The sequence below is a fragment of the Hippocampus zosterae genome, chromosome 9 (genome assembly GCF_025434085.1).
Source record: "Hippocampus zosterae strain Florida chromosome 9, ASM2543408v3, whole genome shotgun sequence".
Taxonomy (NCBI): Eukaryota; Metazoa; Chordata; class Actinopteri; order Syngnathiformes; family Syngnathidae; genus Hippocampus; species Hippocampus zosterae.
Window position 1 is genome coordinate 1932391 of NC_067459.1, and position 13187 is coordinate 1945577.

Consider the following 13187-nt stretch of genomic DNA (forward strand, 5'->3'; position numbering starts at 1 on the left):
TGACAGCTCACGGAGGGGCAAACACTTAAACAGCTTCTTAAACAGTCACTGACGTATACTCCACCGCACCAGACACTTCAAAGCACTCAAGGACATCTGCACAACTGCACACTTCTTGTCCTACAAATACTGCTACTGGTCACTTTAAAATGGTTCAATGATTTTCCAACTGTGCAACTGTTATAGTATTGTATTCTACCACTGATCACTTTAGCTCTGCTCGATACTTTGCACATTGTCTCACAGTTGTGATTGGGTGGTACCACCGCACTAAGGTTCACTTACATTACGAAATGTCCTTCCATACGTAATTTTTCCATACTTATTTGTCATGTCCTTGATGATACGAATGCAGCGTATGATATCGGAGACAAATTCCTTGTGTCTTCTACATACTTGGCCAATAAAGATGATTCTGATGATGTTTTGCCATTCAGTTTTTGTCTCCATGGGGTTCTTCTCTGATGGGTGAATTTGGGGTCTTTTGTTTCCTGACTTTGGGGCTCGGACCTCCCAGTTTAAAGCGGTGTTCAAAAATTCCACTCTGACCTTATTTGCAACATGTTAGAATGAATGTCAACATTGAAAGAGAGGGCAAACCTTCTGTTTTGGGGCTCCTATTTTTATATCTAGCTGCAGGGAAATGGTGCCTTACCAGTCGTGTATCTCTGCGATATTGAGATGGGTGATATTAAAGAAGACTCGGCTGATCCAAGCTTTTTGAGCAAAGACAACTTTATTGGCCAGCAAGCAACACACAGTATCAAACAAAACGTATGGCTCCGTCACACATTTCATTACAAAATGGAAAATGCCCATTTTATTCAGGATAGCGTCCAATAAAAGACGAAACATATATCTCGATACCTGGGGTGCTGTACAATCAAGGATGGGACAATAAAAAGATAATAGAAAGTAAATCAAACAACCAAACCTCCTCTGAAAATGACTTAAAACAAACTACCGTATTTTCACGACCATTCAGCACACCGTGTTGTTGGGCGTAGTCTCAGTAAGGGGTGCTATTTCTATATTTGACACACACAAAACGCACTGTATTATTGGGCACAGCCAGGCATGGTAAAACGCCATGCTTAAACATACGGCATGCATGCACGCATGCTAAAAACACGTTTTTAAAAAGGCAACGGAAGCAAAACTGAGTTCGGTTGTACTTTATTTAACCATTTTACAATGTACTCACGTTTTTCTCTTCACCTATTACACGCTCACCCTTCACTCATTGGCGACTGGTACCTGCTAGGGGCGTGCCTTTAGCGTCCTCTTCCACGCCCACCCTTAACTCATTGGCGACTGGTACCTGGTAGGGACCTGCCTTAAGTGTCTCTCTTACACGCCCACCCTTCACTCATTGGCAGACCTTCGCATGCCTGTCGTCACTCACGCCACCTTTTCTCTGTATAAACAGCGTGTAGGTCAGAGGTGCTCTCAGTCAGGCTTTGGAACTCGGCGCATACACAGATGCTCCACATTATAAGGCGTCCTGTCCATTTTGGAGAAAATTTAAGACTTTTAATGGCGCCTTATAGTCGTGAAAATACGGTACATATAAAAACCGCAACTTTAATGGCGCCTTATAGTCGTGAAAATACGGTACATATAAAAACCGCAACTCAGAGCCAAATAAAAACGATCTATAATGAAGAATCCAAAAGTATTATATCGCCAATAACGATGCTTGATTTTCTAATTCATTACAACAACCAAAAAATATTTTCAAAATAAAAGTATTTAAATTTCAATCAGCCTCGGTGGATAAAATCGTGAAGCCTGCTCAGATGAGAGGTGAAAACTTCATTGATGACTATTTATCTCATTCACACACTTGTGATTTTTCATCTGAGACGTCAGCGACAATTTTTGGCCACAAACTGAACAAGAAAAAGGTTTGTCACTGGTGTGTGTTCTGGTGTGTTCTTTGAACTGTGCCTTTTGAGAGAATCTTTGACCACAGTCTAAACAGGCGAACAGTTTCTCACCTGTGTGGATTCTTACATGCTTTCTTAAGGTTCGCTTGAGAGCGAAGCTTTGTCCACAATCTGAACAGGCAAAAGGTTTCTCACCTGTGTGGGTTCTTAAGTGTCCATTTAAGTCTCCCTTCTGAGAGAATCTTTGTCCACAATCTGAACAGGCAAAAGGTTTCTCACCTGTGTGTATCCTCATGTGGCTTTTTAAGTGTTCTCTGTGAGAGAACCGGTGGCCACAATCTGAACAGGCAAAAGGTTTCTCACCTGTGTGTATTCTCATGTGGCTTTTTAAGTGGTCCTTCCGAGAGAATCTTTGGCTACAGTCTGAACAAGCGAACTGTTTCTCACCAGTGTGGATTCTTGCATGCTTGTTTAAGCTTCCCTTGCGAGAGAATCTTTGGCCACAATCTGAACAGGCAAAAGGTTTCTCAGCTGTGTGGGTTCTTGTGTGTACATTTAAGTCTCCCTTCTGAGAGAATCGTTGGCCACAATCTGAACAGGCAAAAGGTTTCTCACCTGTGTGTATTCTCACATGGCTTTTTAAATATTCCTTATGAGTGAATCTCTGGCCACAATCTGAACAGGCAAAAGGTTTCTCACCAGTGTGGGTTCTTATGTGCCTTTTCATGCTCACTCTCCAAGACAATCCTTGACCGCAAACTGAGCAGGAAAAAGGTTTCTCACAAGTGTGTGTTCTGGTGTGTGTTTTTAAGGTTGTCTTCTCAGAGAATCTTTGGCCACAAACTGAGCAGGAAAATGGCTTTTCACCAGTGTGGGTTCTTGAGTGGTTAATTAAGCTTCTCTTGTGAGAGAATCTTTGGCCACACACTGAGCAGGCAAAAGGTTTATCACCAGTGTGGGTTCTCACGTGTGTGTTTAAGGTTGTCTTGTCAGAGATTCTTTGGCCACAAATTGAGCAGGAAAATGGTTTCTCACCAGTGTGGATTCTAGTGTGTTTTATTAAGCTTCCCTTTTGAGAGAATCTTTGGCCACACACTGAGCAGACAAAAGGTTTCACACATGTGTGGGTTCTCACGTGTGTTTTCAAAGCTCTCCTACAAGTAAACATCTTCCCACACCGGGAACATTTCCAGGGTTTGTTGTCAGTTTGACATGTCAGATCACCATCAGACACTTCATCCTCATCATCATCAACATTTGATGATCTGTTGTCATCTTCTTTCGTGCAAGAGTGCTCTGGCTCCTCCTCTCTTTTAATGTAACGGGTCTGCTGTTCTTCTTCCTCAAAGTGAGAGAGCTCTGCATCCAGCCGCTCACAACAAGGATCTTCGCTGATCTCTGCATGACACAAGAAGACAAAAACACATGCAATTATGGTTTCTAATTACAATGAAGGTTACTCTGAGATGAGTTCAGATTACAACTCAATGTGACATTACCAGCATCACATATTGGTGGTGGATCTTTCTTTTTTTGGATTATTTTTATTACTCAACTCTCAACTCAACTCAAATGTATTTATAGAGCACTAAACAGCCATCGCTGCACACAAAGTGCAGTACATGGAGTAACTAACATATACAACAGGAAAGCAAAGCAAAAAATCAGAAACAATGACGGAAGAGAGCACCAAACAGGATAACTAAAATCATCATTTGGGTCATGCTGAGTCAAATGCCAAAGAATAAAAGTGAGTTTTGAGGTGGGTTTTAAAGATCTGCAGCGTGGAGGTTTGCTGAATGTTCAATGGGAGGTCATTCCAGAGAGAGGGGCCAGCAACGGAAAAGGCTTGATCCCCTCTGAGCCTCAGTTTAGTTCTTGGTACTTCTAATAATAATAATAATAATAATACATGACATTTGTAAGCGCCTTTCACAACACTCAAGGACACTGTACAGCCAAGACCAATGGTAAAACACAGATAAAATAAATAAAGAAAGAAAGATTTAAGGCGGGTAGGCAAGTCTGAATAGGTGGGTTTTGAGCTGGGTTTTGAATAAGGAAAGAGAGTCAATATTACGAATGTTGGGAGGAAGTGAGTTCCAGAGTTTGGGGGCAAAGCGACTGTCTGCACCCCATTGTACTGTGGAGGAGGGAGGATGAGGACCTGAGTGAGCGAGAGGGAATGGAGATTTGAAGATCTGACAGATAGGGGGGCGCAAAGTTGTGGATGGCTTTGAATGTATAGAGAAGTAATTTGAAGTTGATTCTAAGTTTGACAGGAAGCCAGTGGAGCTGTCGGAGGATGGGAGTGATATGATGGAAGGAGGGGGTTCTCGTGATGATCCGGGCTGCTGAATTCTGAACAAGTTGAAGTTCATGGAGGAATTTCTGATGGACACCGAAGAGGAGTGAGTTGCAGTAGTCAATACGGGAAGTGACGAGAATGTGAACAAGGATAGCCGTGGTGTGCGGACTGAGTGAGGGACGGAGGTGGTTTATATTGCGAAGGTGGAAATGAGCGGACAGGGTAATGTTATTGATGTGGGAGTGAAAGGATAGTGAACTGTCAAGGATGACACCCAGACTCTTCACCTGGGGGGAAGGAGATATAGTGGCATTATCAATTGTGAGGGAGAAACTGTCGGCTTTGTTTAGAGTGGATTTGGTACCGACGAGTAGGAGTTCAGTTTAATTGCTGTTTAGCTTGAGGAAATTGTGGGTGAACCAAGATTTGATTTCTGAGAGACAGTGAGAGAGGGATGAGGGTGGGAGAGAAGCGTCGGGTTTGCTGGAGAGATAGAGCTGGGTGTCATCCGCAAAGCAGTGAAAGTGTAAGCCAAATTTGCGGAAAATGTTTTCGAGCGGAAGGAGGTAGACAATGAAGAGGAGCGGACCGAGGACAGAACCCTGGGGAACACCAGAAGAAACGGGGAGGGATTGTGAAGTAAAAGAACCAAGTTGAATGAACTGAGAGCGGCCAGTGAGATATGAGTGGAACCAACGTAGAGGGGTGTTGGTGATGCCTGTGGTAGAGAGTCTATTGAGGAGGATGGGGTGAGAGATTGTGTCGGAGGCTGCACTCAGGTCAAGGAGGATGAGGATGGAGATAAGGCCACAGTCTGCTGCCATGAGAAGATCGTTTGTGATTTTTATGAGGGCTGTTTCAGTACTGTAACAGGGACGGAAGCTGGACTGGAATTGTTCATAAAGACTATTGTCGGTGAGGTGGGAGTGGAGCTGAGAGGCGACAGTTTTCTCCAGAATTTTCGAGATGACGGGAAGATGAGAAATGGGGCGTAGGTTATTGAAGTCATTGGGATCTGAACCAGGTTTTTTCAGGATTGGGGTGACAGCTGCAGTTTTGAAGAGCACAGGAACAATTCCAGTCGACAGAGAGGAATGGATAATGGCTGAGATGAAGGGAAGCAGAGAGGGTAGGCAGGATTTGACCAGAACTGTGGGGATCGAGCTGACAGGAGGAAGTCTTGAATTTAATGATGAGGTCTGAAATTAATGAGAGATGAGGGAGTTCAAAAGAAGAGAACAGTTTGCAAGGGGTGAGAAGGTCAGAGGAGGGGAAAGGTACAGAGGAGCCCAGATGCTGGTGGATTCTGTTGATTTTTTCGTTGAAAAAGAGGAGAAGTGCGTTGCAGGTGTCACGAGAGTAAAAGTGAGGTGGTAGGGAGTCAGGAGGTTGAGTGATTCTGTTCCAAAAGGGAAAAGAGAGTCTTAGTATTTCCAGCATTGGAGCAGATGAGTCCGGAGTAGTAATGTGATTTTGCTTGAGAAATGGAATCCTTGTAGAGGGATAGTTGAGCTGCATTGATGTCCTTGTGAGCAGTGAGGCCGGTTTTCCTATAAAGTCTCTCAAGCTGCCGGGTTTGGGACTTCAAGGAACGTAGATGAGGGGTGAACCAAGGGGCAGACCTAGTAAAAAGGACAGAGCGAGACTTGACAGTGGCGAGCGTATTGAGGATGCTGGTGAGACCAGAGTTATATCGGAAAACCAAATCATCAGGAGTGGAGTCAATGTCCGGAGTCAGGGTGGTCAGCCATGCAGTGAGGGAGTCAATGTTAATGTCTTTAATATTACGGTAAACAATGGTCCGGGGTGATTTGGCAGTTGAGAGCTGGAGTGTAATGTTGAATGAGATGGTCTACAAACACGGACACCCTGATTAGGAAAGGACAGAGCCGACCCTTCCTACTCAGGAAACTGAGGTCTTTTGGGGTTCAGGGGTCACTCCTTAAGACGTTCTATAACTCGGTGGTGGCCTCGGCCATCCATTATGGCATTGTCTGCTGGTCAGGCAGCATCTCAGCCCGGGACAGAAAGAGACTGGAGCGACTGGTCAGGAAGGCCAGTTCTGTCCTGGGTTGCTCCCTTGACACTCTGGAGGCGGTGGGCAACAGAAGGATGCTAACTAAGCTAAAAGCTATGATGGCCAGTCCCTCCCACCCCCTCCAGCCCGCCCTGACAGCACTTGGTAGCTCCTTCAGCCAGAGACTGTTACACCCGTGCAGCAAGAAGGAGAGATACCGACGCTCATTCCTACCGACTGCTGTCAGGCTGATGAATAAAAAATAACAATCATAATAATAATAACAATTAAATGATGTGAAGGAAAATTGTAAATAGTACTGCGATTTATCCATTTTGTGTTCAAATTGCATTTAATTGAAAGATGTTTGTTGTTTTTTTCTCTTTCTTCTTTCTACATACATTCTTGCTGCTGGAGGCTGTAAATTTCCCCAGTGTGGGACGAATAAAGGATATCTTATCTTATTATAAGGAAGTGGTCCGTTATTGGAAGTTCGTCAGCAGTACAGTTGGAGGGGGAAATACCAGAGCAGCAGATCAGATCCAGGGTGTGACCTTTGATGTGTGTGGGAAAATCTACAAATTGATAAAAACCAAAACTGTTAATTGAAGAAGTGAAGTCAATGGTGAGAGGAAGAGCACTGTTGTCCATATGTATATTAAAATCTCCCAGGATTATTACATTTGGTGACAAGAGAGGAGAGATGTGTGAGGAAAGGAGACACTTCATTTAAAAAGTCGCGGTGGGGTTTGGGGGAGCGGTATACTGTGGCAATAATCGTGGGAATGGGTCCGGATATTTGACAGGCAAGGCATTCAAAGGAGGAAAGTGGCGGGAGAGAAACCAGAAGTGCTTTCCACTTCTCGCGGTATACTATCGCGAGACCTCCTCCGCGACCAGAATCGCGGGGCTTGGAAATGTAAACAAATCCCGGGGGAGTGGAATCGTTCAACTGTGAGAAGTCCCCGGGAGTTTGCCAGGTTTCATTTAAGCAAAGAATGTCAAGCTTACGGTCCGTGAGGATATTTTGGAAAAGTATACCCTTCCCCGTAAGCGAACTGATATTGAGTAGTCCAAAGTTGACGCCGACAGTATCGCTGTTGCGAGGACCGTTTGCTGACGTAGCCAAGCCGGCTAACACGTGATGGTTGACAGACCGGCCGGCGTTTCTGGGTGGCCGACTTGAATGAGATTACCCTTCCCTCTACCCGTAATAATGTTTCGTCCGCAGACCTGAGGCACCGGGCAGGTGTGTAGGGGTGGATGAGCTCAGAGACGGAAGGTGGCGCATGGTCATTTAGAGATTTGAAAACAAATACCGTATTTTCACGACTATAAGGCGCCATTAAAAGTCTAAAATTTTCTCCAAAATGGACAGGACGCCTTATAATGCGGCTCATCTTTTATATGAGCTGAGTTCCAAAATCTGGCTGAGACCCGACACGCTGTTTATATAGAGAAAAGGCGGAAGTGAGGTCGACCAATCAGTGAAGCGCGTCCGTGCACTTATATGTAAATATATGGAGAGAGAGAAAATGTGTACGTGAGTGACGACATGCACGCATGCGGAGAAGAGGTCGGCCAATCACTGAAGCGCGTCCGTGCACTTATATGTAAATTATGGAGAGAGAGAAAATGTGTACGTGAGTGACGACACGCACGCATGCGGAGAAGAGGTCGGCCAATCAGTGAAGTGCGGAGAAGAGGTCGGCCAATCAGTGAAGCGCGTCCGTGCACTTATATGTAAATTATGGAGAGAGAGAAAATGTGTACGTGAGTGACGACACGCACGCATGCGGAGAAGAGGTCGGCCATTCAGTGAAGCGCGTCCGTGCACATATATGTAAATATATGAAGAGAGGTGGACGTGAGTGAGGACAGGCACGCAGGGGGTGGGTCCGGCAATGAGTGAAGGGTGGGCGTGTAAGTGGACGCTAAAGGCACGCCTCTAGCAGGTACCAGCACCTGTATAAAATGTGAGTATGTGCATTATTGCAAAACAACTTCGGTTTTCGTTTCCAAGAACCCCCGAAAATGAATTCCAACCGCTGGACATCGGCATCAACCGGGCGTTCAAAGTGAAGTTGCGAGCGGCATGGGAAAAATGCATGATCGATGGCGAACACAGCTTCACGAAGAGTGGGAGACAGCGCCAGGCTAGTTACGCCACAATCTGTGAATGGATTGTGGCTGCTTGGACGAACGTATCTGCTAGTACAGTTGTTCGAGCTTTTGGCAAAGCCGGCATCATTTCTGTGGAGCCACATGACGACGAGAGTGACTCTGACAACGAGAGGGAAACCGGCGGTTTGGATGGATTACTGATACTTGCACAATTGTTCAATTCGGGCGCAGAAGATGACGACTCTGATGGCTTTCTGAGTGATGATTGAGCAAAAAACGCGAGTACCTTGTAAATAAAATACACCGAACTCAGTTCTGCTTTCGTTGCCTTTTTAAAAACGTGTTTTAGCTTTGAGCTTCAGTGTATGCTTCAAGCTAACGTGTTAGCGAACGTGTTAGCATGCATGCATGCCGTATGTTTAAGCGTATGTTTTACCACTGTAAAACTGCGCCCATTAGTACAGTGCGTCCTGTGTAAGTGTAAAATACAGAAATGTCACCCATTAATGAGACTGCGCCCAACCGTACGGTGCGTCGAATAGTCGTGAAAATACGGTAATAGGATCTTGAAAATAACTAAAATGTACAGGGAGCCAGTGATGGGATGCCAGAGTAGGGTGTATTTATATTAGAGCTGTCAAACGATTAAAATATTTAATCTAATTAAAAATGCAACTGTCATAATTAACTCAAATAAACTAAAAAAATTAATGGTGATTACTCACACATTTTTTATCGTTTCTGAATTTCCTTTTACATTTTTTGTCCTATTTTTCCCCCATTTTGATGCTCTCATCAACTTGGAATCATGAATCAGTTTTCTATGAGCCAAATGCAAATATTTACTGAAATAACAATTTAAATTTTCAATTTTACATGAATATTTTTCACTTGGAGCAGTTGTTCACACATAATCTCTCACACATTACTGTCCATCAACAACAGTGAATTTTTTTTTGTCACACAACAGCTGCTTTAACAGCTTTTTTAATGAAATCAAAACAGAGCAATATAACATTATAAAGTGCACATCTAAGGTAAACTAGTACTCTGCCTATAGTGGATTCAAACAATGGTTGCATACTTCGTTTTTCTCAAGTTTGCTTTGAACACAGCAGTCTGTTTCTGTATGTTTGTTGGAGAATAACGAGACCCCGGACACCAGTGTTCATTATGTGCCGCTGTATTCAAAACTGCCGGCCATTACAAACAAGCGCACACACTTCCCCCGTGCTGCTGGGGCAAACCATTCTAAAAGGGGGGAGTGAGTCCCCCTAACACAGTCAGGCTATGTTGATTGTGTTAGTCCTTCTTGCACGGAAGTCTCTCTACGGTTATGTGTAGACCTCATTTCGAATGACTACACTTGGTTCGATGACAACACTGGAGACGTTTTATTTTCGCTAGGTCGCAACCACTGCAGCGTACTGTCACTGTCAGCTCCTAACCATGAAGGAAGGGTTCTATCCCAATTCCAGCACCCTGAGACTCTACGCAAGCTGAAAGGAAGGAGGCCTGGGACTAGTAAGTGTGAGCCTGAGGGATAGCACAGAGGCACTCATCCTGGCCCAGATATACCACACCAGAACGCCATAACCAGGTGGCTGGCATAGTCTACCGAAACATCTGTGCGGAGTATGGACTGGAAACCCCAAGGTCAAAATGCGAAATACCTCCGAAGGTGGTGGAGAATGACAGAGCGAAGAGATTATGTGTGAATAACGGCTTCAAGTGAAAAATGTTCATGTAAAATTGAAAATCGAAATTGTTATTTCAGTAAATATTTGCATTTGCCACATAGAAAACTGATTCGTGATTCCATGTTGATGAGAGCATTAAAATTGGGAAAAATAGGACAAAAAATGTAAAAGGAAATTCAGAAACGATAAAAAATGTGTGAGTAAATAAGATTAATTTTTTAGTTCATTTGAGTTAATTATGACAGTTGCATTTTTATTTAAATATTTTAATTGTTTGACAGCTCATATATATATATATATATATATATATATATATATATATATATATATATAAAGCGCCTGGATAGCTCAGTTGGTAAGGTATCGGTTTTGGCATACGGGAGACGGTGGTTCAAATCCCGCTTGGGGCAAAAAATGACCACATAACATCAACCAGTGTGGGTCCTTGGGCAAGATCCTTCACGCTAATGCCTACCTCATACAATGATGAGAGACAATAAAACGAATGACATGCCGGCTCAGACGTCGCCCGGCCAAACAAGGTCTGCGTCAGGTGCTGGGGAACCAGAGCACCTTGATGAAAAATGGGCTACTGGAACAAATAGGAGATGGGCGAGATGCGATAACATGGCTCTGTTGGAATGCTACTACTCAAGCAACCGTAGTCAGAGGGGTTACATGCAGAGAATGTGGGCTAATTGGTTACTTCGAAACCCAGTCACGGTTGACCACGAAACAACTAGTAGCTCAGTGTTCCAACATCCACAAGCGGCAATTGCTGTCACAACATGAGATTGATGAGGTACAACGCAGGTTCCATGGTGAAGGGCCCCAGGCAGATCAGAGGAGGAGGTCATACCAGAGATTGGGAGGCAAGCCCCAATGAATGCAGATGATGAGATTGGGAGGCCAGCCACAATGAATGAAATGCTGAGCGAGACAGCAACTGACCTGAAAGCTAAGATCATGACGAGAATGAAAGCTGGGCAACCTAGAAACCGATTACAACGGCTATGTGAAGTACCACCTGAAAGTCTCATGGAAAGTGTGAATACAGCACTGAGGGCAATCCCTACCGTAACAATCACGGAAACCAATGAGCTGTATACGCTTCAGCATCAGTGATCCTTGGCTATAATAGCAACCAGGGGAGCCATGAGATAGGTTACCCACCATGGGGAAGACGGTTGGAGGCTAAGATCAAGGCGGCTCGGAAAGATGTGAGTCAATTGACGGAGGCCCAGAGAGGTGCGATGAAAAGGCCGATACCCGAGAGGAACATCCAGATGACCATACCTGAAGCACTCGAAACTGCCAAACAAAGGTTCCAAGCCTTGTCCAGCCGCCTAAACCAGTACACGAAAGAGAGTGAGGCGAGACGAATAAACAGGCTGTTCGCAACACTACCTGTGAAAGTGTACGCTCAGTGGCAGGGTCCTAACAACAGAGCTGACCCACCAAGACTGGAAACAGAAAGGTACTGGAAAGGCATATGGGATAAGAAGGTTGCACATAACAGGAGTGCACAATGGCTGGTGACCCTGAGAGAGGAGCACAGCAACCTCCCTGAGCAGAACCGAGTTACCATAACGGTGAGAGAGAGAGAGAGACTTAAGAACAAAAGCTGGTCTCTCCATCCTTAATTGTCTATACCAGGGGTGCCCATTAGGCTGATCCTGATCTACCGGTAGATCTAAGACAGGTCCCAAGTAGGTCCAAGGAGTGTCGAGGAGAAAAAAAAAAAAAAACAGTTGTTTGTCTTTGTACAGGTTAGTAATATATTTTTGTGTTAATGTACGCTGCACCCTAATCATCCTATCAGTCTCATTTTCAAAAAAAAGTTTTAAAAATAAAATAAAGCAGGTAAATCTTGAATTTACGATGGCGCGTGATGACGTCACCAGAAGTTGTTAGCACTCAGCAGTCTGAAATTGCAGCTTGTGATCAGAGCTGTTGTGGTCTATCTTTTATCGTCATTATTCTCATTCAGAGTTTGCTTCGTGTACAATTCACAGAGGGCACGGGCAAAGAATAGGAATCTAAGAGGGCCCAGGGAAGCACTTGAAAATGGTACGTGTGAGCTATGATAGTTAAGATGCTGCAAAAGTGCATCCATCGCATGCCGCAATTTCAGTCTGTTTCTCATGATGGCGTGCATGCGTGCGCGCACGCCGGGAACAGTAGATTAGTAGCGGTTAGTTGATGGAAAAGTAGATCTTCGCTCCAAAAGTGTGGGCACCCCTGGTCTAAACAACCTTAATTGACGAATCATAAACATGTCTGTTGCACGCCAGCGGGAGATCGCTGGCCTCTATGTGTGTGTGTGTTAGTGGGCATTGCTCAAACGCAATGGCCCACGTGGGGCGATAGATTAGATTAGATTAGGATAGATAGATAGATAGATAGATAGATAGATAGATAGATAGATAGATAGATAGATAGATAGATAGATAGATAGATAGATAGATAGATAGATAGATAGATAGATAGATAGATAGATAGATAGATAGATAGATAGATAGATAGATAGATATGTTAATCGGTCGCTACTTCGCGGATTTTCGTTGATCGCGGGTGATTTTGGTCCCCATTAACCGCGATAAACAAGGGATTACTGTATATCCCTACACACAAGATGCAGACAGCATATGAAGGCTGTGACGAGAGTACGAAATAAGCGACACGAACAGTGTGACCCAACCTAATCTGTGAAGAACAATTCTTGGCTGCATCCTGCCAATGGCGTCCAGCAATTGACGTTGTCCCTTGTGGTCCTCTTTTTCTCCACAAAGTTCCCCCTCGTCTTCTGATGTCCTTCTTGTACACATTGTTCACACGAAAATTAGAACAAACTTTACCCTGACGATCTCTGTGGAGCGATGTGAAGATAATAGGCGTCTCTGTGTTAGCTGTGTTGGCTAACTCGGCTAAACTGAACTAGGCCGAGAAATATCAACCTACACCGAGACGACTTTAATCAGTCACGAAGCTTCAATAAAAGTTGTTTTGGTCCGGCAAGATGATGGTGGACGCCCCGAGGGGAGGTTTGAGCAAATGGACTACAAATTCAGGAGAATTTGGGAAAGAGTGTCTGTCCCTAGTCCGAGACTGCAGTCATTAGTCAAGCCAGCGATTGTTCATACTATGCA

At 44.4% G+C, this 13187-nt stretch overlaps 1 protein-coding gene across 1 annotated transcript; it reads right to left on the reverse strand.

Moving 5' to 3' along the window:
* Positions 1–680: 680 nt before the first annotated feature.
* On the reverse strand, positions 681–13187 carry LOC127607076 (gastrula zinc finger protein XlCGF26.1-like). Its single transcript, XM_052075158.1, has 2 exons — positions 12740–13187; positions 681–3287 (listed from the first exon to the last, which is right to left on the reverse strand). The coding sequence occupies exons 1-2, from the start codon at positions 12864–12866 to the stop codon at positions 1816–1818; spliced, it is 1599 nt and encodes a 532-aa protein (XP_051931118.1). The 5' UTR covers positions 12867–13187; the 3' UTR covers positions 681–1815.